Source organism: Leopardus geoffroyi, chromosome C1, assembly GCF_018350155.1.
Source record: "Leopardus geoffroyi isolate Oge1 chromosome C1, O.geoffroyi_Oge1_pat1.0, whole genome shotgun sequence".
Lineage (NCBI taxonomy): Eukaryota > Metazoa > Chordata > Mammalia > Carnivora > Felidae > Leopardus > Leopardus geoffroyi.
In genome coordinates this window covers 25,018,122-25,043,665 of record NC_059328.1, presented here as the reverse complement: position 1 = coordinate 25,043,665, position 25,544 = coordinate 25,018,122, and the positions used below count along the sequence as shown (strand labels likewise).

The window sequence follows — 25,544 nt, the reverse complement described above, 5'->3', positions numbered from 1 at the left end:
CTCTTGAGTTTGAGCCCTGCGTCGTGCTCTGTGCTGACAGCTCAGAGCCTGCAGCCTGCTTCGGATTCTGTGTCTCCCTCTCTCTCTGCCCCTGCCCAGCTTATACTCTGTCTCTCTATCAAAAATAAACATGAAAAAATATTTTTTTTTTAACGCACAAAGAAGGGGAGAGGCTCCTGTAATCACAGTGTATAGAGATCCTCACTTGTAACTCAAAATTGGGATTTTGTTGTAACTGCAATTTTGTATCCTGTTTGGTGAACATTTTCCCACGTGATTAAATATTTTATACAATGGGGGGATTCAGTATACAAATTTGTTGCAATTTATTTAACCTATCTCTCACTGAGCATTTGGGATATTGCCTTTGTTTTTGTTTTGTTTTGTTCTTTGGTTTGCTTATTTGGGCCTTTTTGGCTGTTACAAGTGCTACAATTTAATATCTTTGTTACACAAATCTTGACGCATATCTTTATGTCTTTTGAATTCCTGGAAGTGTAGTTGCTGGGCCAAAGGATATTGGATACATATTATCAACTTGTCTTCTAGGACTGATTTCGCCCATTTGCCCTCTTACAGGCAATTTCATAGGACTTCACCGGGGTTGCCGGTATCATTAACTGTCAAAGCCAACCTGGAACTTCCAGCCTGGCCTCTGGTCTTGTTTCACTTTTTCCCGCCCACTCCGCACACCCGCTGGGCGCCCCAACCCCCCTCGGTGCAAGATGGCCCGCCCCTTCCTTACTCTCACTGATTTTGTCCAATCAAAAGAAGCCTTCCCCAGTATCGCCACGCGGTTGGTGAGTTGAAGTGTCCGTCGCGCTCCGGGGCGGGCGGAGCGACTTGACGGACGTGGAGACGGACCAGTGTTAGCGCGAGCGGACCGTGCGTGGCGTGCGCGGCGCGCTAGGCTGGAAGCGCTGGACCTGCGAGGTGTGTGCTGGCGGGTTGAACGGTGAGAGGCTCGGCGGCCATGGCTCCCAACGTTCCCGCGGCTGAACCGGCCCCAGAGTGCCCTAAAGGCATACGGGCCGTGCTGCTGGGACCGCCCGGAGCCGGCAAGGGTACCCAGGTGAGCTGCAGGGCCGGGCTTGGCAATGGAGCCGGTGGAACTCCAAGGTCAGGACGGCCGAGGTCCGGATCGCCCTGGAGCGGGACCGTGGCTTTAGGCCTGGGGAGGGGGTGGGGGTGTTGGTAAGGCCTTTGGGAGAGGGTGCAATTGGAGGTCGGGGAAGTCTGAGTTAGAATTAGAGTTCTGGAGGCACCTAGTTCTGGAGGCTTGAGGTGTCATGTTGGGGGATCAAAGGACTGATTTAGATCCTTTATAGGGTTAGCAGCTGAGAGGCTTTGAGCGGTAGGGTAAGCCTTGAGTTGAGGCATCTTGATTACATCTGAGCGGAGTCAGGGACCCCAGATTCCCTGCGATGTGGGGAGTGGATTGTCCAGGGTTATGTTCCAGGCACCCCGGGTAGGGGAACCTTGCTTGTAATGATTAATGACTAGGCGGAGGAGCATCTCCAGCACGTGGGGCAGAGTGGGAGCTGGCCTGTGCTGATTAGGAGCACTGAGAGAAGTGTGGTATGACCTGCCTGAGCCAGTTATGTTGGGGGAATGGGAGAAGGTACTTCAATGTACAGGTAAGAAAACAAGCCCAGAGAGGTCAGGTCGCTTTCTGAAAATAGCAAAATTGACTTCCTGCAGTCTCGAACCTCAGGCACCATGGGGCTCTAGGATAGATTGGAGTCTGAAGTTACCTGTTGCCTTAGCAGACTGTGGGTCCTCACTTGGTATTTGGGCTCTAATGGATCCATAGATCAGGGTTGGGATTTATGATCTCGTTTAAGATTTGGAAGCCCATAGGTTGGATTACCAATGTCCCCTTCCTGCCCAAGGTCCCTGGCATTGCCCCCCAGGCCACAAGTTCTTGCTTGTTCTTAGATTCTAAAGAGGGAATTCCTGAAAGTCTGAGTGCCTAAGTGAATGGTGTTCTGGGGACAGCTCTGTGCCCACTTTTCCTAGCACTTGAAAAGATCTTGTTTTACCCATTCTTGGGACCCCTCTGGCACCCAGAACATAATTTGGCACTTGATGGTGTCAGAAATGGATGAAGGACGTAGATTAATGTGGGTGATGAGAAAGGAAGTCTGGAAGATTCAGCTCATTCCTGATAAATGCTTTTTGACTCTGGGCACTAGGTCAAGAACAACCACTTTTCCTTTTCTCTCTATAGCTGGGGCTGATTGATCCTTGGAACCTACTGTTCCCTAATCCTCTTGTTCTCGGTAACTTTGAAGTCTCCTCTTTCCTGTTGCCACCACCATTCATTATTAGGGAAACTGCTGCCTAGACTCTGAGTCTGCAAGTCCAGACTCTGCAGACTTTTGCTGTGAGTGACTGAGTATAAACAGGGTAGCTCAAATCACCAATTCTTTTTTCTTAGTTCATATGGAAGTTAATAATTTCAGTAGTTGCGTAATGAGCAACCCATCCCAGTGCTGAGACGAGGGTTTTATAGTCTAGCAAGCTTTGTAACTTGTGAGCCTAAATGTTCTCACCTGAAAAATGGCGATATCTATCTTACTTAAACATTTCGTGAACACCAAACATTGAAGGTGGAGCAGTGAACAAGACTGATAGGGTCCTTACTCACGTAGACCAAAAAGTTGACAAGGATATTGGAAGATCATATTATTAATATACATGTGTAAAGCACCCCCAGGTGCCTAGATGATCACCTGGCACATCGTAGGTGTTCAATAATTATTGACTCCCTCATCTTTTTTTTTTTTAATGTTTATTTTTGAGAGAGAGGGAGAGCAAGGGAGACAGAATCTGAAGCAGGCTCCAGGCTCTGAGCTGTCAGCACAGAGCCCGACACGGGCTCGAACTCACAAACTCTGACATCGTGACCTAAGCTGAAGTCAGACGCTTAACCGACTCAGCCACCCAGGTGCCCCTCCTTCGTCTTAATACCACGTTTCCCTTCCCCCCAACTCGGATGTATTTCAGTGTAAAGGGTAACGTATTCAGGAAGTTTTGAAGAATTTTATACTTATGAGCTGATGTATAAGGGTGTTGCATATGTTGGGGCGTTGGTCAGAGAAAGCTTTGTGGAAGTAGAGGAGAGGTATTTGGGACTTGAGGAAACACAAGTTCCTTAACGTCTGTACACCTTTCTTTTCATAGGTGGAAATATAGGAATACTGGTGGTGGTAGCTTTTGGAGTTGAAAAAAACAACAGTGTTCATAAATCAGAGGCTGTGAGGGGCGCCTGGGTGGCGCAGTCGGTTGAGCGTCCGACTTCAGCCAGGTCACGATCTCGCGGTCCATGAGTTCGAGCCCCGCGTCGGGCTCTGGGCTGATGGCTCAGAGCCTGGAGCCTGTTTCCGATTCTGTGTCTCCCTCTCTCTCTGCCCCTCCCCCGTTCATGCTCTGTCTCTCTCTGTCCCAAAAATAAATAAACGTTGAAAAAAAAAATAATTAAAAAAAATAATAAATCAGAGGCTGTGCAAAGTGGCAGCAGCATTTAGCCTACAGATGCATCCTAACTTTTTTTTAATGAAGAGTTTGAATACCCAAAAGAAGACTGGGTGGCATAGTGGGTCCCCATGTATCCATTATCCAGCCCCAGCAACCATCAGCTGGTGGCCATTCCTTCTCCATCCACTTCTCTGCCCAAAGTATTTTATTATTAAAAAAAATGTTTTTTTAGTGTTTATTTATTTTTGAGAGAGAGAGACAAAGAGCACAAGAGGGGGAGAGGCAGAGAGAGAGGGAGACGCAGAATCCGAAGCAGGCTCCAGGCTCTGAGCTGCCAGCACAGAGCTGCTCGAACCCGCGAACGGTGAGATCATGACCTGAGCCGAAGTTGGACGCTTAACTGAGCCACCCAGGCACCCCGTCTTCACAAAGTATTTTAAAGCAGCTCCCAGATCTCATAACCGGGGTGTGTTTCCTGTTTTCTCTGCCTGCCCCTGTGCACAGTTTTTTTCCATGTGTCCAACTTATACCAGTTCTTCATGGCCAGGCACGTGCAAGCAGTCAGCTGCCACTGTGCAGGTCAGGCTCCGTCAGCTCTGTCCGTGCAGTGACACAACACCTCTCTAAGACCCACACTCTTGTTCCCTTTTTACAGTTAGAGAACCTGAAGTTCCAAGAGACAGTTCTCTAGTTTACCTAGGAAGTAATTGGCAGGTCCTGCGTCCAAATGGCTCCAAAGCTCCTGCTCTTTCTGTTGCTGTCTCCTGCCCTGGGTTCGATTTTTCTCCCACCCTGTGCATGTGGTGTTTGATGGTTTTGGTGCTGGAGATGCAGAGAGCAGCCCTTGCCCCAAGAGGATACAATATACTAAAATAGTCCCCCTTTGCCCAGTTCTCTGACAGGCCCCGAGTCAAAGAAGTTACGTGTGTTATCTGATTTAATCCTACAACCCTAGGAGGTAGGTCCTGTTGTTATCCATGCCTTTTACTGATAAACTGAGGCCCATAAGCTGTATCTTACTCCCAGGATATCTATAAAGAAGTAGCAAAGGCAGCATTTGAACTCATGATGGATTCTTGAGCAGAGTCACCATCTTTCACTGTTGCTGTGAATCTAGGTGTTGAGGCAGAGATAAACACGCATGCAAACAATGCATACTAGTACAAAGTACCACGTGGCAAGTATCGGGTGAGTGACCCTGACAAACGCTAGGGTAGTTCAGGGTCACAAACGCTAGGGTAGTTCAAGAACCATAATTTGTTGAGAATATTCCATTCTTCCTCTTACCCACTCAGTGACGTTGGTAATACTATCCCCAGTTTATAGATGAGAAAATAGTCTCAGAGAATCACCGGCCTGAGGTTACATGGTAAGTTAAGAGGCAGAGCTGAGATTCAAACACAGGTGTCTGTGCTTTTCAAAAAACTTTTTATTGAAGTATAATATACATGGAGAAAGGTACAAATACTATAAGTGAGCAGCTTGCTGAATTTTCAGTGTGAATTTTCACAATTACATTTGTGTAGCCTACATCCATATCAGGAAACATAATGATGAAGTCCTTGTGCTCCCTTCCAGACACACACACACACATTTTCCCCCAGGACAGCCACTAAGGCTCTGTGGGTTGTTACTGTTATTTTCTAATAAGGCCACATAGTGTCATGGGTAAGAGCTGGGGCTTGCCCGCTCTGCTGTTACTAGCTCTGTGATGGTGGGCAGTTTAGCCTCTGAATTTCATTTATAAAATGCAGATAAAAATAGTTTCTTCCTCGTGGGTTTTTTGTGTATTACACATACTAAATACAGTAGAACAACGCATGGAAAAATCGCTTGGCATGTTGCAAACACTCAGAGTTAGCTCATGTTGATATGAGTCCTCATCAGAGGAAGAAGGGATAGTTGGGAGTACTTTTGGTGGCAGAAATATGCTCAGAATTTGCCTGCAGGGAAGGGTAGAGCTTAGACCACTGGAGGAAAGAGAGAGGGCGTTCCTGCACAGAGAAGAGCCAAGGTCCTCAGAGATGCTTGTGTTATGTATTCAGGTGTCATACATAGAGCCGCTGTTTACAGTGGTGCTGGACATACAGACAGGGGACTGTAGAGGTAAATTTGAAGAGCTTGGGAGGATTAGGACGTTTATTGTGGAGGACACTGAGTGCTAGGCTAAAATATTTGTCGTTTTTCCTCTGTGGCACTGAGGAGACATGGAAGGCATCTGAATGTGTGTGTGTTGGGGGGCTGGGGGCCATGCCCAGTAGTATTTTAGGAGATGATTACAACTGCTTATTCAGGAGCACTAGACCTGGGAGTGGGAAAGACTGCAGGCAGAAAGATAATTTCAAGGTGAGAAAACATGTGGGTTTGAGATTAAGTCAGATCTCAGCAACTGATAGTTTCCCCTTTATTTCACTAAGTATCAAGCACTATGCTGAATGCTTTTGTCTACATCATTTTTATTAAATCCCCATAACAGCTCTGAAAGTAGATACTATTTGCACTCTAGTGATGAAGAAACTGAGGCCTTAAGAAGGCTGCATAACTTGTTCAAGGGGATACAGTGAGGAGATGGTAGATCCTAGTATCCAGCCCAGATCTGTACCACCAAAAACCCCATCTTGTGCCACTGCCCCAGGGCTTCTCAAAGGGTGCATGGGAGTCCCAGGGTGGTGCCTGAGAACCAGTCAGCCGTTAACTTTAAGGGTGGGCCTGCCTTGATAATTTTAGCATGTGCCCCAGATGACTGTGATAATACACTGGAAACAGAGAACATTAAACCGCCATGCTGTCTCCCTAGTGGTTTTAGCCCTTCTTATCCATGCACCCTGGAAGCCTACCCCCTCCCCAGCAGGGTTCTCGCAGAGGTGATGAGCCTATTTCTTGGTCCATGGCCAGTGAGACACAAGTGTCTCAGGGCTTCAGCAGCAAATGGGGTCCAGGGGCCAACAGCACAGCCAGGCCTGCAAGCTTCTTAAAAATGCAGATGCGGGGCGCCTGGGTGGCTCAGTCGGTTAAGCGTCCGACTTCAGCTCAGGTCATGATCTCGCAGTCCGTGAGTTCGAGCCCCGCGTCGGGCTCTGTGCTGACCACTCAGAGCCTGGAGCCTGTTTCGGATTCTGTGTCTCCCTCTCTCTCTGACCCTCCCCCATTCATGCTCTGTCTCTCTCTGTCTCAAAAATAAATAAACGTTAAAAAAAATTAAAAAAAAAATGCAGATGCTCACGGGGCACCTGGGTGGCTCAGTCGGTTAAGCCTCCAACTTTGGCTCAGGTCATGATCTCGCAGTTTGTGAGTTCAAGCCCTGTGTCGGACTATGTGCTGACAGCCGAGAGCCTCGAACCTGCTTCGGATTCTGTGTCTCCCTCTCTCTGCCCCTCTCCCGCTCGTGCTCTGTCTCTCTCTCTCTCTCTCAAAAAATAAACATTTAAAAAAATGCAGATGCTCAGGTCCTACCCTATATAATCAGAATCTGCCTTTTAGCAGCACCCCCAGGTGATTCGGAGTGGAAGCAGTACTCTAAAGCATAAGCTTGAAGTTGAGGGGCATATAATTCAGTTATTTCATCAGGCTGCTTCTGTCATTCACAAGTAAAGAGTAATGCAAAAGAGAATGACTATGGAGAGAGGTCTTTTATTTGTTGAATGCCTACCGTGTGTCTAAGGTTTTCGGTGCTTCTTTCATTTTATCCTCACAACTGCCCAATGCAGCAGACATCCCCATTTGGTGAGGAAACCGATGCTGAGAAGTTAAGTAACTGGCCCGAGGTCACATAGCTGTTGAGTGCCTTAGCCAGGATCCCTTTGTAAATCCGACTGATTCCACAGTCCATGCTCTTTGCAACCACACTGACTCCCGTGCAGCCAGCAGAGAATGAAGGAGTTATTCTTCTGCCTCACTTGTGTCTTCCCTCGTGGAGTGTTCTCCCACACAGCCACAGCTGTAGGATCCAGTCCTCTGGAACAGCACATAAAGAATCCCGCAGTCGGTGGGGGGGGGGGGATAAAAATAGAACAGGTTCTGTGGTGACAGCTCTTCTCTGGTGTTTTCATCAGCCTTTCGCCTTGAACAAGCCCGATCTCCAAAATGTTCCCCCAAGTTAATTTCAACAACCACAGAAAAGATTGGCAGAAAAGCTCAGTTCTCTGGGTCTGCGGCCACCACACCAGCCTGGAGGACCAGGTTTTCCACTGCCAGAGGGTCCTGACCCTCACTGGTTTTCTCAAGGGTAGTTTTTAATGCCTTCTTCAGCTGGACTCCATTTTGCTGTGAAGTTGTTTCTTTGCTTGAACTGAATCAGTCCATGAATCACAAGAAAACTCCCAGTGAACTGGTTTGAATAAGAATCCAGCCATACTTATTTTATAAAAGAGTTGAACCAAAAAGCTAAGTGTCAAGCTTCTTGAACTGATTCCATTCCTTGTAAGTTCTGCAGGGGTGGGGGGTGCCACTACAACCAACGTTGGACTGTCCACAGTTGCTTCCGGTTCTTGTCTTTATTCTGACGTATTGTCCACCCAGCCAGGAGCTCATAGAAGACAGGGTCCATATCTCTTGTTTTCCTGGCTGCCAGCAGGGTACTTGGAAGAGGCGTCAGTGTTTTCTTTTTGTATGAACGAACATGGAAATTTGGGCAGGGGTTACAGTACCAGCTAGTTGCGTACTTACTATGTGCATGTGCCATTTGATCCCATCAACCCAGTGATGGAGGTACAACTACTGTTTCCATTTAACTTAGAGGAAATTTGAAACTTAGCAAGGTAATACCATTTTTCTCGAGTTACATGCCATTGGTGCCTGAAACCCAGGTATGTTGACTCTGAATTCCAAGCCTTTTTGTTTTTAACGTTTATTCGTTTTTGAGAGACAGAGGCTGTGTGAGCGGGGGAGGGGCAGAGGGAGAGTGAGACACAGAATCTGAAGCAGGCTCCAGGCTCTGAGCTGTCAGCACAGAGCTAATGCAGGGCTTGAACCCGCGAACCGCAAGATCATGACCTGAGCCAAAGTTGGACGCTTGACTGACTGAGCCACCGAGGCGCCCCTGAATCCCAAGCTCTTAACCAAAAGGCTATACTGTCTCCTAAAACTACTATGTAAGTGTGTACTGTTTGCCAAATGCTCTTCTTATGCATCCTGTCTGATCCTCAGAGCTACTTTCTGAAATGGGACCTTTTTGCCTTCATTTTAAACAGATGAGGAAACTGAGCCCCTGGGAGTTTAGTAACAGGAAAGGAGAAAAGCCAGATCTGCCTGGGGGAGACCTGCACTCCACCGTGCCCCAGCTGCCTCCCAGGCCCGTGGCCACGGTACTTGCCACGCACACATTCATTCCTTTGGCAAATGCTCATTCAACACATTATATGCCAGGCATTGTGCTGAGTGCTTTACATACATGAACTCCTTTAAACTTCACAGCAGCCGGGGTGCCTGGCTGGCTCAATTGGTAGAGCGTGCAATTCTCGATCTCACGTTTGTAGGTTCAAGCCCACCTTGGATGTAGAGATTACTTAAAAATAAAATCCTTGAAAAATAAAATAAAAATTGGGGCACTTGGGTGGCTCGCTCAGTTAAGCATCTGACTTCAGCTGAGGTCATGATCTCATGGTTCATGGGTTTGAGCCCCGCGTCAGGCCCTGTGCTGATCGCTCAGAGCCTGGAGCCCGCTTCACATTCTGGGTCTCCCTCTCCCTCTGCCCCTCTCCCACTTACACTCTGTGTGTGTGTGTCTCTCTCTCTCTCTCTCAAAAATAAAACATTAAGGGGCGCCTGGGTGGCGCAGTCGGTTGAGCGTCCGACTTCAGCCAGGTCACGATCTCGCGGTCCGTGAGTTCGAGCCCCACGTCAGGCTCTGGGCTGATGGCTCAGAGCCTGGAGCCTGTTTCCGATTCTGTGTCTCCCTCTCTCTCTGCCCCTCCCCCGTTCATGCTCTGTCTGTCTCTGTCCCAAAAATAAATAAACGTTGAAAAAAAAAAAAAAACATTAAAAAAATTTTTTTGTGTAATAAATAAACATTAAAGGAAATTTTAAAAATAAGTAAAAATAAACTTCGCATGTCCTGAAGGACTGGTACTGCTGTTTTTATTCTTCCCATTTATGAACTGAGGCCTTTGTGTCAGTAGTGTGTGTCTAGTGGAATTAGTGGTAGCAGCTAATATTTGTGACCCGCTTCTTGTGTGCTAGTTGCAGTTCTAAGTGCTTTACATGCCTTACATCATATGATTCTTATAACCCTATAATCGTATGTTACGTATACTATAAGGTGCTCTTATCTCCATTGTAGGTAAGGAAGTCAGCGTTTGCCGGGGTTCACACACCCAATGAGTGACAGGGCCAGGTTCACACCCAGGCAGTCTGAAGCCACGGCCTGCCGTGTTAACCCTGTCTTGGTCTTTGTCTTCCCCTCCACAGGCACCCAAATTGGCTGAAAACTTCTGTGTCTGCCATTTGGCTACTGGGGACATGCTGAGGGCCATGGTGGCTTCTGGCTCAGAACTGGGAAAAAAGCTGAAGGCAACTATGGATGCCGGGAAACTGGTAGGTTTGGTGGTACCAGTGAAGGTTGATATTCCTGCGTCTAGATCTGCGCTGCCTGATTTGGTGGCCCCCGGCCACATGTGACCGTGGAGATTAATTTAGACTTAATTTACCTGAAAATTCAGTTTCTCGGTCTCACTCTCCACACTTCAGACGTTTGTTAGCCAGCACAGGTGTTTCCATCACTGTAGAATGTTCTGTCGGACAGCCCTGTGCTGTGGGGTGTTTTAACAAACCGGCACACTGTATGAATGTCTAGAGGAGCGAGTTTCTTGGTTCATTCTGAATTTGTGGCATGCATTTTATTCACCATATTCTTGAGGTTCCTTTGTGCTGATGCATTTTATAATACCCCCAGGTTTTAGAGCCAGAAATTAAACTGCCATCCTTAGGCCAGAGCTCAAGCATGTATCCAAGAGAGGACACGGGAAACCGCAGAGTGTTTTAACTCTATTTTTGCGGCTCTATGTTCCTGTGTCTCTAACAGAGGAGTTGCTTGGCGATTAACAGAAGTAATTTTTACTACTTGGAGGATATAATAGCATTTTCTTGGGTTTTTAGTCCAGTTGATCTAATTGGACAATTACAATCTATTATCTACTAAATCTTCTTTGATTAGTGCCATAGATTCGTTGGAACTGAGTTATTCTGGGACCTGGCCTCCGGGAGTCACCTTCAGAAGTCATTTTGTGGAGCACCTGGGTGACGTTGGTTAAGCGTCTGACTCGATTTTGGCTCAGGTCACAATCTCACAGTTTGTGAGATCGGGCCCCCACGTCCGGCTCTTCGCTGACAGCGTGGAGCCTGCTTGAGGTATACCACCCCGCCACCCCTGCACATGTGCTCTCTCTCTCTCCCTCTATCAAAACAAATAAATAAATAGACATTTTTTTTTTTAAGTCATTTTGTACTTGGCCCTCTGGTCTTTTCATATCTTAGAATGTTCGTTAAGGAAGGCGCTGGGTTTTGCCTTTATCCCTGAGATACCTCCTGGTAGGCTTTGAGATGCGGTAGCCATATCCGGTGGTGCCCTGCCTGCCCACCTGCCCCTTTACTTCTAGCTCTTTCCCTTCGTGTTTGTGAAACCTTGAGTTAAGCTAGAAAGCCGAATATTTTGGACTTTGGGTCTTGGCAGAAGATCTTGTACTGAGAAAAAATTGGGATATCGCCATGAGATTACTTATCTCTGGCCTTTACTTAGTCACACAGCTTGTACTTTGTCCCCAAGTTCACAGCTGGTCCCGGGAGATAAGAGCATTAGCTACCAAGATGGGCAGCCTTCACTGTCATACTGGTAGAGAACTTCTCTTTCTATGAAAGCTCAGAAGGAAAACCAGTTTTCAAAAGCTGGAGGGGGTCCTCATTGGGGCTTTTAGAGAGGCTTACAAGTCTGTTGGGCTGGAGCCTCACTTCCTTGGTTCTGACCCAGTCTTGCCAGTTCAGTGACCTTCTTTGTTACCTCATGTCCAGGATGGCCTGGCCCACTTAACTGTTAGCCTAAGGAGAACTGTGAAATGGAAGATTGGTCCCTTTCTGCATTTTGGTCAACACCCTCCTCAGGTGAGCACTCAGCCATAAGCCCTCACCTTTTTTGTGCTTTGAGGACAACTGCTTGCTGATGAGCTGTTATCTGATGGAAAGGATTCTTTTTCTTTTTTTTTAAGTTTATTTATTTTGAGAGAGAGAGAGAGAGAGAGAGAGAGAATATGTGAGTGGGGGAGAGGCAGAGAGAACCCCAAGCAGGCTCTGCGCTGTCAGCTCAGAGCTCGCAGCAGGGCTTGAACTCATGAACTGTGAGCTCACGGCCTGAGCTGAAGGCAAGAGTCAGACGTTTATCCAACTTAGCCACCCGGACGCCCCAGATGGAAAGGATTCTGATCAGTGTCTGGAGAGGGCCTCAGGGCCTAACACATGGAGTGCTTCTGTTCAGGTGACAGCGAGTGGGATCCTCTTCTTCACCCAGATTATACAGGAAAATCTCAAGGGAAGAGAATGTGTGTATGGCAGCCACAAAAATCACGAAACTGAATTTTCCAAATGGAGCCATTCCACATTTGCTCAGATTTTTGCTTCCCTGGGGCCACAAGAATATGCTGTTTAGTAATCAGGTTGTATAGACACAAACTAGTGGCCCTGGAGATGGGCTAATGTCATCTAATTAACAGATTTCAACCCAGGGCTGTCTTGTTCTTGACTTCCAGGTGAGCGACGAAATGGTAGTGGAGCTCATTGAGAAGAATTTGGAGACCCCTCAGTGCAAAAATGGTTTTCTTCTAGATGGCTTCCCTCGGACTGTGAGGCAGGCAGAAATGGTGGGTGCCTTGCATTTTGTGTCACCGTTGCATGAAGATGAAGGCTTGGCCCTTTTATCTGTTAATTCCTTTGAGGGAAATGGCTCCAATCAAGCTCTGGTAGCTTAGGTGGGCCACATGCTCTCTTACAGCTTGACAGCCTCATGGAGAAGAGGAAAGAGAAGCTTGACTCGGTGGTTGAATTCAGCATCCCAGACTCTCTGCTCATCCGAAGAATCACAGGAAGGTATTTGTCCTCTGAAGGTCCCTTCTGGTCCTGCCTCCTCAGAGCTTCGTCCGACCACCAGAGCTGCTCTTACCGGACCCCAGCCATGCAGCTTAATGCCATTTTAACATGCATTGGTCTTGTTTGGTGACATCCACTGATGTGGTGGCGTGGGATGGGGATATGTGGAAAGAAGAGCAAGGTATTTGAAATCAGACAGTGTCTCAGTCCTGTCACCTTTTCACTCCGGCCCTAGGCAAGTTTCCTAGCCTCTCCACGGCTGGTTCCTCCTACATAGAGTGGGGTTAATGCCACCTGCTGTGAGGAACCGTGGTGCATTTTGGATACCACGAGGTGCACAGTTCAGAGCCTTGCTTACAGTAGGTGCTTCCAAAATACTACACTCCTTACATGGTTACTTCCATTTCAGGGCTCTTTGAAATCTGCTTTCCATTGGAAGTTGCCATACCTGGCTGTAGGCTTTGTATTAACTGTGAAAATAATACGACCACCTACGCAAAGTTTAGGAAATGGAGGAACATTTTGCTCCTGGTACAGCCGTCTCAGCCAAAGGCACTATTTCTTTGTTACATGTTTTGTTTTAAAGTACTTGTTTCTTGGGGCACCTGGCTGGCTCAGTCGGGAGAGCATGCAGTTCTCGGTTCGAGCCCCACATTGGGTGCAGAGTTTACTTAAAAAGAAAAAAAAAAAAGAATAAATAAAATCTTTAAAGTACTCGTTCTCAATATTGAACAGAGAAATATTTCTGTTTTTGTTTCTGAACACATTTGCTCTGAAAGGTCGCCACTGCTTTAGGCTACAGTTTCCTCTACCCTATTTCACTGTCCACTCTGCCACATGCTTCTCGCCTTCCAGAAATATGTGGGAAGCTCTCAGCCACTAATAGACCTCCCATTCTCATCTTTATTGTGGGCTATGGCTTTTATATCCCTTGTCATTTTATCGGAGTCTCAGGAAGATGGTCAGCCTACCAACTTGAACCAGACATCCGTAACCATTATTTTTAATTGCTGCACAGTATTTCACAGTAGATGAGCCATCATTTACTTAATTGTCTCCTTATTGTTGTACAGTTGTGGTTTTTCTAGATGTCTACTATTAAATTGATGCTGTGACCATCATAGTACATGTAAATGTTGGGGTTTAATTCGAGGGAAAATGCTTTCTTGTAAATTTTATGGCTTTGATTTCCTAATGAGGTTGGACATTTTTTCCATGCGTCTGCAGTCTGTATCTTCATGGAGAGAGGCAGACATGTAAACAGACAGCAGAGTGAGTGTTACAGGTGTTTTCCTGAGAGGCTTTATTAGATATGGTGGGATCCACCTTGTATTAATTTTCTATCCAAATGTCCAGGTTTCACGTTTCTAGCTATTCCATAGGCGCCTTCAGTGCAGGAACGTTTGGGTTTTTGCATCCCCACTGGCACAGAGTAGACAAAGTTGATGCAGGCCTACAAGTGGTAAGGTTGATAGGAAGACACATTACCAGGGCTGGGAGCCCTAATGTACAAAGCAGATGTTAGTTGACCCTGGGGTCCTTTGCTTCAATCGGCCCAGCTTCCTGAGTGCCTGCTCTGTGTGCGGCACAGTACTAGACTCAGGGGCAGGGGAACAGGCAAGGGCACAGAAGAACAATATGCCCATCCCTGACCTCAGTCTATAAGCCATACATGGAACCCAAGCTATTTAGCACAGTGGGTAGTCCTAAGGAGCGAGCCTGGGAGCAGGGAGGAAGGGCTTCATAGTGTCAACTTGACCTTCCTGGGTAGAGAGGATTTCAGTGGGGCTTTCTGGGAAGGGAGTAGAGGCAGGAATAAGTATAGGTTGCGGGAGAACGGGGCTGTGGCAGAATGTCTGTCCAGAGTTGGAGGAATGATCTGGCAGGCTGAGTCGTAGAGTGAGCGCTATTAGAAAGGCAGGATAGGGGCGCCTGGGTGGCTCAGTCGGTTAAGCGGCCGACTTCGGCTCAGGTCATGATCTCGCGGTCAGTGAGTTCAAGCCCCGCATCGGGCTCTGTGCTGACAGCGCAGAGCCTGGAGACTGTTTCAGATTCTGTGTCTCCCTCTCTCTGACCCTCCCCTGTTCATGCTCTGTCTCTCTCTGTCTCAAAAATAAATAAACATTTAAAAAAATAAATAAATAAATAAATTTAAAAAAGGCAGGATAGGGCTTGACTGGGGAAGGTTTGCCAAAGTGAAGAAGAGGTAGATGCATCAGGAGTCTTGGGATGTTGGTTGGGTTTTTTTGTTGTTGTGTTTGTTTTTGTTTGAGAGAGAGCGAGTGCAAGTGGAAGAGAGGCAGAGAGGGAGACAGGATCTGAAGCAGGCTCTGCGCTGACAGCAATGAGCCCAGTGTAGGGCTCGAACTCTCAAACCACGAGATCATGACCTGAGCCAAATTCAGATGCTCAACCGACTGAGCAACCCAGACGCCCCCGTGAGGTGTTTTTAAGCTGTGAGGTGTGGCAGAAACAGCACTGTAAGAACATTAGTTTGGCCCTCGCATACAGGCTAAATTGGGGGAAAGGAGAAATGGACAAGACCCACCTAGGAGCCTGATTCTGATCCACACGTGAAGTTACAGAAACTTTCAACTGGGGTTGGCTGGTGGGGAACAGAGATTCTGAACAAACTACAGGATTGTTGTAGAGGATGAAGAAGACTCAGTCTCTCAGTTTGGGGGTGAATGTTGTCATGTGACCCACTCCCTCACAGAGGAGGGGACAGGCCAGGCCAGAATGTAAAGGCGTTTCCTTTAAGTTCACTCTGGATCAGTGGCAGAACTAGCACTAAAAGCTTGCTTTCTGCCTCCTAGTCTGCTGCACTGATGGTTGGAAGAAAAAAAAGTCAGGATCTAGTCTGTTAAATACAGCTCTTATTTAAATGTGACATAAGGACCCCACTGTAAATATCTTTTTGATTAGCTCTGACCTCACTTCTGACAATTTTATGAATCATTATTTTATTTCTTGAATATGTATGGTTGGTGGATTTTGGTTTTAACTTATTCAATGTTGGCTCTCTAGTATCCTGATTATTCTACCAGTTGGCTCTCCTGATGTCTCAAGCCATCCCCATTTTGTGGATGAGAAAACAGGCATCTGAAGTGTCACACTCAAGGCAGCAGTGGCTCTAGAATCCCAGCCTTGATCCCCTTCACAGTGCCACCCCCACCTCTAGGTCAGGCTCAGTGGCTCTTAGAGCTGTTTTGGTTGGTCCTGAGACCAACCCCACTTTGAGAACTTGGACTTTCTTTTTTTTTTTTTTAATGTGTATTTATTTTTGAGACAGAGAGAGACAGAGCATGAACGGGGGAGGGTCAGAGAGAGAGGGAGACACAGAATCCGAAGCAGGCTCCGGGCTCTGAGCTGTCAGCACAGAGCCCAACACGGGGCTCGAACTCACGGACCGTGAGATCATGACCTGAGCCAAAGTCGGATGCTCAATCGACTGAGCCACCCAGGCTCCTCCAGAACTTGGACTTTCTTTCATTTCCCCTCTGGGGAATAAGCCACGCATTCCCCTTAAAGTGAAGTCCATGTGTAGGGAAGGAGCAGAGTGTTGTATGTAACTGGAGGGCTGGGGGAGTCCAAGTAAGCATAGTGATGTAGGCACGTGGGGAGGAAAAGAGTCATGTGTGCTGCAGCCTGGCTGCTGTGTGCCTTGTGCTTTCCAGAAGGTGAAGAATCACGGTCCACGTCTCATGCCCGCAGCCCTTCCCGAAAGGAAAGCTGTAGCTGATACCAGTGGCCTCTCCCTGGGTCTCCCAATGGGTGCCATTCCTCAGTGGAGGCACGCAGGGAACCTCTCCAGCGACTCCAGTGAAAGAGGGCCAGACCTCCTGTCACATGATAGCACGTTCAGGCCACTCAGTAGAGCTTCTTCACTCAGCCTCACCTTGCCCCCACCAATGTTGTAAATGGACCACTTGGCCCTTCAAAAGTGTGCTGTCATTAAAATTCACTATTACGTTTTACAAAGGTGTCTGCCCAGGCTTTGATAGTCTGACTCAGACTTACCTTCCCAACTCAGCTGATGTGGTGAGATATCAATCCCCTCAGCCATCAGAGTGGCTGGGCAGGCCTGGATTCTTCCGGAGGGGCAGGCACCCAAGTACTGTATATTTTGTTCTGCACTTGCCAAGAGGTGAAAAACGTTGGGAAGTTCTGGTTTAGCAGACCTTCACAAGGAGAGCAGCCATCAGTTAAATAAGGAAGTCTTGGTTGGCACAAAATTGGGGAACCAGATAGGTGCTGGCTGCCAAGCAGTGTTTGGCCTGCCTTCTTCCCTTCTGAGGTTCTTGGGCTCCTGTGGCGTAGCCACTCCTGGTCAGGAACATGGTACAGATGGAGTGACCAGCTTGATTTTCAGTGCCAAATAAATGCTTATTCTTGGGCACCCCGTGACTGGTCGCGTCAGTGTGTCTCCTGGTGCCAGTATTCATACTGCGCTCTGATGCTTGGGTTGCCTTTTATCTACACGATGCTGGAGGTGTGCTGCACCCACTAGTGGTGTTTGCACCTACAGGACACGTTGTTCCTGTTGCACCTTCCTGCTTTTTATAACCAACTACGATAGAAAATACGGTTAGGTTCTCTGTCCTCTGTCCTCCCATAGCACTTTGCACAAATCTCGATTAAAGGATTATCGTATGTACTTTAGTTTTTTTCCCCATTGTCTCTCCCACTAAAGTAAGCACTGCTTGTGGTCAGGGATCTTGACTCGCTGCTCTGTAGCCCTGGATTCAGCGTAAGGCCTAAACCAGACTAAGCACTTAGTAAATAAATGTTTGTTGGGTGAATAGAATGAATGGCTGTGTGAGACCAGCACCGAGTTCCTGATGAGTTAGGCACTTAGGCCATCCTCGGCAGCCAGACACTCAGTGACCATGTTAGGTCAGAGTAGAAAACGTAACTCCTTACGGTGTAAGCTCTCCTGGAAGCCCCGTTACCTTCCCAAGCAAGCGATGCCTACAGCTGGGTTCTGTGCTGGGCACAAGTCCTCACATCTGGCTTCTCTGTCACTGCTTGTCAACTTGGAGACCTCTGGGGTGCGGGGATACTTTCAGGCAACCTGACTCATGTTCATCTGCTGTCTTTCAGGCTGATTCACCCCCTGAGTGGCCGTTCCTACCACGAGGAATTCAACCCCCCAAAGGAACCCATGAAAGATGATGTATGTAAACTCAGGGCAGGAAATTGCCTTTTCTTTCCTTCCCCTCTCTTCCTTTCTTTCTGTTGTTGTTCTTCGTTCTTTCCATCTTCCCTTTATTCCTACCAATATTAATAACTTAACCATGCAAAGTATCACTACTACGTAAATCACATGGGCTGTGGCTCATCTATCTAGACAGCGCCTCTCCAGGTGGTTTATTGTTTGAGGTAGATACCAGCACCGGCTACTTCACAGTGCCCAGTTTATACCTGTCTTTTGTCCAGAGCAGCCCCTCTCTGGCATCTTGGTGGCCTAAATGGTCGACTAATCTCAGGAGAAGGCTGCTTGGAAGCCTCGAAGTAGAGCCAAGCTGGGAGAACAGTACTGAAGAGAAATGTGTTGACTGGTCCTACTTCAGAAGAATGTCTTCTTCTGGTGACTCTGCTGTATCCTACAGAATCAGACTATTTTGGCTGGATTAACGTTGCTGAGTTCTTATGACAGTCTTTAGTTGCTTAAAGATGTAAAAGGGAGGGTCTCGTATATGTTCACAGTAACATTTGCCATAGATAGTCCATTTTGTCTGTTTTAGAACATGCAGTAGGAAGAATTTTCTGGGTTTGCCTTTGTCACTTGAGACAAGTTTGTCAGGTCATACAGGTTTCAAAGCCATAACGTCAGCTTAGTCACATTTCACAGGGTTGGGAATTCTGCCATTCAGAGCTCTTTCTCGCTTCACCTGCCACTCTCAGAATGGTGATGGCCGACACCCTAGTAAAAACACCAACCACTTTGGTGACTGAAGTTACAATTGCGTATTCTCCTGGTCCCAGGGGCCTCTGACTTTCCACTTCTGATCCTGGAAGCATTTTTCTTGAGGGTGAACAGCCTAAGCAGAAGCTGTGAGAGATAGGCCTTGCCCGTCTTGCTCCCTCAAACCCCTTTCCTCATGCTTGCTGTCTCAGGCTCCCCAGCTTCTCTGGACGGGTTGGTCTGTTCCTGGGACCGGCTTGCCAGGAGTAGCAAAGTTCTTTATAGTTCTCTAGTGGGGGGGAATCTAGATTGTCTGTCTTTCTCTCTGATGGACGTGGGGATCAGACAGCATCGCAAATCGGCATCCGGCATCAGAGAAGGAAACCTTGCTAACAGTCCCAGACTTTCATTGCCCTCTTCCTGTTCTCAGATCACTGGGGAACCCTTGGTCCGCCGATCAGATGATAATGAGAAGGCCTTGAAAATTCGCCTGGAGGCCTACCACACTCAGACCACCCCACTGGTGGAGTATTACAGCAAACGAGGGATCCACTCTACCATCGATGCCACCCAGACCCCCGATGTCGTGTTCGCCAGCATCCTAGCGGCCTTCTCCAAAGCCACATGTAAAGACTTGGTTATGTTTATCTAACGTTGGGTCCAAAAAAGGAGTTTCTGTCTTCTTCCTATCCCTGTTGAGGGTGTGGTGGGGGTTGCAGAGCAGGCAGAGGGAAGCTTCCTCAGGCCAGAAAGAATACCATCTGATGTATTGATTAAAAAAGCACTTGCCTGATGTATCTTTAGTGTGTGTGCAACTCTCATCTCATCTGTCGTGTGTGTGTGTGTGTGTGTGTGTGTGTGTGTGTGTTGGTTTTAAGTACGTGGACACCTTTCTTTCTAAGATACAGACAAAGTTGCTTTATCAGCTGTTTGCTTCTTTAGCCATACTCTTGATTTTTTTTTTTTTTTTTTTTTTTAACCAAAGTAACTTAAGTCGGGTCTCTACCAGGCACCCCAGTTCTAAAACCTCATGGTATTTATTCCATCTCCAGTAACTGAGTGGAAGTCTGGGATCACGTAAAGTACTGCAGGGCCAAAGTTCCTGATGGCAGATTGTTGGCGGAGAGTTCCGCTTGCTTTCCAGCCCCGCAGTGGAAAGCCACCTGAGTCAGTGTGTGGCTGTGGATCATTAATTTTGTCCCTAAATGGGAGGCAAAAGGCATTTACGTTACAGATTCCAGAAATTACTGGGAAAGGATATCACCATAGAAAGGTCCAAGCCAAGTCGGAATATTTTTGTGATCTGCATCACAGTGCTGTAAAGTAGGGATCATTTGGGACCTGTGTCTGAAAAGTGAATTGTTGCCAAAGAATTAAATCAAGCAGATGGTCCTTTTGAATTCAGACTGTCTTCTGAACATCCAGGCTGGGCATCTGAGAACAGCCAGTTCACTTCCCAAAGAGAGACCAGGGTAGGTTTGTTTGTTTTCATTTTTAATGTTTGCCTCGGTTTCCAAGTATGAACAAAACAGTAATTTGGAGGTGATCTATTCTTGGCCTCGTTTTTATTAGAATTTACTCAAACCTAGTCTCTCCAGGATATGAAACCCAAATCAGATGTGTCCCTTTTAAACTCAAACTCTCTCCCCTCCAGATCTAATCCTTCACCCCTGACTTCATGATGGTGGTAGCCACAAACTCCCCAAGAAAAGATCACCCAAAAATAAGACCACCTATGACAGTAACCGACTTGTATTCCTAACTTCAGCTTCTCAGCTATCAAGCATTTCCTGAGGTCCATGCTGTGCCTCTTGAGCTCTGGTTTGATTTGTGGCAGACAGATGAATTAATAGACTGTTAGGGGCCACAAAACAGTGGCCTCTGGAAAAGCCATTGGAAAACCAGGGGCAGGTCCAGTATATAAGGCCACCTGCCCCAGCATAATCTGCCGACTTGGTGCATTGGGCTCTAGAGTCCCCGTCCCCATCTGACCTGAGTCTCCTGCTGTCTGTGGAACTGTCAGAGGGCTTGTCCCCTGTCCATCTGGAAGCTGGGCATGGGTATGTGGCCATCTTGCTTCCCTTTTGTCTGGTTCAAGTGAGTGCCTGCTAGCTGTGCTCTGCCTTGTTTCCCTGGCTGTCACCTAACCCCACCCATTCAGAACAGAAACCTAGTCTGTCACGGGGCATTTCTGGGAAGCATATGACTTCAAGGAAGAGGAGTGAAACCAAAACTATGAGCTGTGTCTGCAGGGGCCTGGAGTCCTCTGGGTGAGGGTGGCCTCATAGGCCTTGGAGTTGATTGATTCCCCTTTCACTGGGGACAGTTGCAGGCACTCGGCCTCAAAGTTGAGGTCTTTGATTGTTTGCTAATTGGATGTGCATGATCCTTGCTCAAATATTTGTCACCCATCCGTATACATTCACATGTGCATATTTGGGCTGCTGATGAAACTAGATCCTATGGGACACATATGCCCTTTTGGGGGTGGTTAGGATTTAGAGTTTTGCTTCCTTTAATTACAGAGCCTTAACCTTGGCAGGCATGAGAGCTTTCTCCTGACAGAGAAATGTCCAGTGTTTGATGCATTTGGTTGCTGGGGCATGCATGCCAGCCTTCCCTGATATTTACTTGGTTTTTAAAAACCCATTTTGTTCTCTCTTGTTTCCTCTCTGTTTCAGCCTAGTAACAGAAGGCCAGGCGAGACTGCACCACTGCTCATCACCCCGCGGCGTGATCCCTGCTCTTAGGTGCTGGGCGGAGGGGAGGGGTGGTCAGGGTGAGGATGGAGAGGGAAGAGTGGTGAGGGCCCAAAAGGAGTAACAAAGAGCAGCAATGTGGTAGTGAGGCCGTCTCCTTGACACATAATAGAGGAGTCTGGAAGAGTACAGAGGAAGGGGGAAATTAAACTGATTAGAGTGTGTAAGTAGAAATAGGGAAGTGCAGTATTGTTTCTAAGAAATTGAAGTTTGATTTACTGTGGATTCGTGACAATATTTTTTAAAGCCAATGCCCTAAGACCTCAACTTTTATCTCAGAACCTCATGGGCTGCCAGCCTAAGAGTGCAGGAAATCAAACTGTTCTGTCTCTCCTAAAGCTTGGAACAGACAGGGTTTGACTATTGACCCTGACCCTGGTTCCCCGCACCATGAGATCAAAAGATCATCTCCACATGGGAAAGAGATGGGGGGTGGGGGGTGGGCGGGTATGGGGTTCATGGGGGCGGTGTGCTCAGCCAATCAAGTTTACTGCAGTTGTGGGGAAGGCAGGGCTGGTCTCCCTCCTTAAGAGTGCACCACTGTTTACCAGGCCACCCGTTCTCACGGGTCAGCTCTCAGCAGCCACCCAGCATCCCTACACTCTTGCCATCTTCCATCCACAACGTGTGAAGGGACTCTTGTTAATAAATGAACAAGTGTCCTAAGCAACATCATCCAAAGACTGTCCTTACCATCCTCAAATCCTGTGACTGGGATCACTCGTCAGCACTGTGATGTATTATTTTCAATGAGGTGCCTTTCTTAACTGACCAAATGCTGCCTTGTTTGGCCACTAAATCAATAAAGTATGTTAAAAATTTGTATCCCATGTTGTGGCATTTTTTGAGAGGATCTGGGCTAGAAAGATGGCATTGAATTCTGAATCTGGCTTGGAAGCACCTTCTTGTCACGAAACAGGGAGGTCCAAGTGTGTGCTCTTAGGATGAGCCGCACCCTCTTGAGCCTCAGTTCAGATGCAGGCTTTTCTTGCACCGGAGGACAGGGCAGCTTGGCTTAGTGGAGACGGCGCTGTGCCTGGAGCTCAGAGGATGTGCGGTGAATCCCGGCCAATCATTTACTCTGCTCCTGTTTCCTTGTCTGAAAAAAGAGAGGCGTGATGCCACCTTCTCAGACTTGTTGGCATTAAATGAAGTTTATAAAAAGAAGCTTTGTGCTTGGTGGCTGGCACACAGCACACTCTTGATAAATGTTAGTTGGATCCGAATAGATACAAAAATATCTGCTTCATGCCGGGCTAGATAATTGTTGAGTGGACAGTTGTCCACAGCCTAGAAAGCCAGTGCTTCTCATTCCTAGCCAGACTTTTGGCTGCCTCTTCGGCTGCCTCTTTAACACTCCTGGTTGCTTCTTTGTAAATCCATTTCTTCCTCAGCAAAAGTGCCAAAATGAAGCTTTCATGCTCTTTGGAAGGGCTGCCTTTGCCAGTAAGATTTCTTTTCTTTCTTCTTTCTTTTTTTCTTTCTTTCTTTCTCTCTCTCTCTCTTTCTTTCTTTTCTTTCTCTCTTTCTCTCTCTCTTTCTTTCTTTCTTTTCTTTCTTTCTCTCTTTCTCTCTTTCTTTCTTTCTTTCGAAGTTTATTTGTTTTTGAGAAAGAGAGAGCATGAGTTGGGAGGGGCAGAGAGAAAGGATCCCAAGCAGGCTGCACTGTGGTGTCAGCACAGAGTCCAACACAGGGCTCGAACTCACGAACTGCAAGATTGTGACCTGAGCCAAAATCAAGAGTCGGAAGCTTAACCAGCCCACACATCCTTGCTAGTGAGGTTTCTGAGAAGTGACTGCTGTTCCCCAAATCAGAGGAAGCTGTGCTGGAAACACCGCCATTCTTCAGGCTTTCTTGTTCCAGAGAGATCCAGAGTGGTCACAGGCATACTAAATCCTGCTTCCTGAGCCAGCTCCTCCCTCCACTTCACCACATCCCCACCTGTACAGTCATTTCAGGTGCCAACACGACTCATTTGCTCTGATCTTTTCATTCCCTGAGCTGTTTAAATGTCCTGTGAAAGTATTCTTCCTTTCTTTGATCATCATGTAACAAACTGGGGGAAATATTTGTGAAACAGCCAGGAGACCACGTGGTATGATTGAGAAGAATGGCCTGAGAGAAGACCACATCTTTAGGCTTGGTTTCCTCCTCCAGAAACCGATTGGACAAGGGAACCACTCCCCTGCCTGGAGCACCGGTGTCAGGCCAGGTACTGTGCACAGGCTGCAATAGCCACGACCTCGCTCAGTCCTCCCAGAGCATCTGGGGCAGTCGAAACTAGTGTCCTCCTATTTTAAGGTAAGGAAACCAAGACTCGGAGCAGCGAGGTCACACGGAAGAGGCCAAGTTGGCACTCGAAAAGCAGTCTCTGACGCCACAGTCTGTCCCCTTGACCTTGTTGCTGAAGCGATTTAGTGACCTGTGCAGCGCTCTGCAACAAGACGGGCCCCTCCAGGTGGGTTCTTGTTCACGGACGCTCACTGCCAGTCGGAGGACCCAGGGAATGTGTCTTGGGCCCTCTCGTGGGCACGGAGCATTGCAGACAGAACAGAACGGAATGAAGAGCAACCTTGGCCCTCAGGAAGCCTCACCAGTCTTTCTTAGACCGCTAAATGAAGACAGATTCTGGCAGCACCTCCTCCGCCACGAGGCCTCGGGTGAGTTATCTCCTCATCAGTAGAACAGAAATGACCCTTGCCCCTCAGGTGTGCTGGCAACACTGGTGACCCGGATTCCCTGTACACAGCACATGCCCAGGACATGACGATGGAGTTCAGAGAGAAAATGCAAGCATTGGCGACAGCTATCATCTTCCTGACTTTCAGGAACCAGGCCAAGGACTCTTAAGCTAGGATCCACTAGAAGTCCATGAACCTGTAAAACTGCCTGCAGAATTCTGTATTTTTGTATTCTCATGATTACTCACGGGTTAAACGTCTACTTAATGCTTACTGTATGATAGGTTCTGCATACACTATCTCACTCAGTAACCCTGTGGGAGTGAGTGCTGCTGTTACTTCCGCGTGATATCTGTGCATTTTGAGGTCCGCACATCTAGGAGTGACAGAAGCCGAGAGGGAGCCCATCGGCGGCTCCACAGCCTGGCCTCTTACCGCGGCACCGTTGCTTTGACACGTTGCTGGGAGCAGGGAAAGACTCTCCAGGCACTCACGACTCACGATGCAGAGGAGTCCACGAGCCGTACATCTGAATGAAAGGAGAAGAAAGTCCAGGCCATTTGCCAGTGTTGCCCCAGGTAAGACAGTTTTCTATTTCGTCCTTCCCTCGCTTCCCTGCTGTGGGTGCTGAAGCCCCAGTGCACTGGATTTGCAGAACTCTAGGAGCCACTCCTGTTCCAGAAGGCCAGAGGAGCAAGTTCCTGGGGGGAGAGAGGAGCCCGTTTTCCCGGCCAATACCTTCTGGAAAGGGCTGCAGCAGGAGGGTGTCTGTACTGGTTCCACTTCACGGTCACTCCTTTCAGACCTCGGCTCCACACAGCTAGTGGCGTGGCATGATCGTAACCCCGAGGGACCACTGCCCTGCTGGCATCTCAGGAACATGGCAGTTCTGTGCTTAGAGTCACGTGAGGCAATGGGACGATAAGGGCAAGACCAGATCCTCTGCAGGTAACCCTCAGACTGAATAGATCTGCACTTTGGGGGTAAAATCGCTAGGGGGCAAATCATCACATTGGATGGGGTCCCTTAAAGAAAGGCTTTGGGGACAGATTCCTCTGAGCTTAGAGCTAGGAGATCACTTACCTTCCTGTTCAGTTGGTGTGCATTCTTCTACTGGTAAGAAATGCTCCATTTTCTGCTGTTTTTCTCTTTGCCCTGGCTGTGAGGAAACCCCTTGTGTTTGATACTGTGCTTTTCCTCCGTCAGGGTTTCGTAATAAAATTCTTACCCGCCTTACCCAATGTCAGTCATTTTGTTTGGTGTTAATGTGCTTGGACATGTCTCGAGTCTTTCCAAACTGCCTCGAGTCTATTTTGGAGAAGCGGAGAGTGAAGAAAGGGCTGCTTATGTGGTACAGGAGGTGAGGCTGCAGAGAAGAGGGTCGTGTAGTTTCCAGGAGGAGGTGGGACTGGGGCGGCTCTGCATAGAGGGTGGGGCATTCCAGGTGGAGGCCGTTGGCACTAAGGGCTGCTCTTATGTAGTGAACCCCTAGGGTACTTGAGAAATCTGCTTTCGGTTGGAAACCATGTTTTTCAAACAGCATAGGGACATCAGAAGGGAAGTTTTTCTGCTCAAGAACCCGGAAGAGCCAGAGGCAAGGTTATGTGGACAGAGTTGATGGCCACTTTCAGCTTGGCCCACGTGCC

The 25,544-nt window shown here is 47.8% G+C and overlaps 1 protein-coding gene across 3 annotated transcripts; it reads left to right on the top strand.

Annotated features, from left to right (window-relative positions):
- The first annotated feature begins 845 nt into the window (after positions 1–845).
- Positions 846–22,041, top strand: AK2 (adenylate kinase 2). 3 transcript variants are annotated; one of them, XM_045476569.1, is made up of 7 exons: positions 846–1,072; positions 9,886–10,011; positions 12,213–12,323; positions 12,455–12,549; positions 17,653–17,725; positions 18,888–19,083; positions 21,139–22,041. In XM_045476569.1, exons 1-7 carry the CDS (start codon positions 974–976, stop codon positions 21,141–21,143), a joined length of 705 nt encoding a protein of 234 aa, XP_045332525.1. In that variant the 5' UTR covers positions 846–973; the 3' UTR covers positions 21,144–22,041. The 3 variants fall into 3 exon arrangements, with proteins under 3 accessions (XP_045332525.1, XP_045332524.1, XP_045332526.1); XM_045476568.1 differs by lacking the exon at positions 21,139–22,041 and having other exon boundaries at positions 880–1,072; positions 18,888–19,254; XM_045476570.1 differs by lacking the exons at positions 12,455–12,549; positions 21,139–22,041 and having other exon boundaries at positions 908–1,072; positions 18,888–18,925.
- The last annotated feature ends 3,503 nt before the right edge of the window (positions 22,042–25,544 follow it).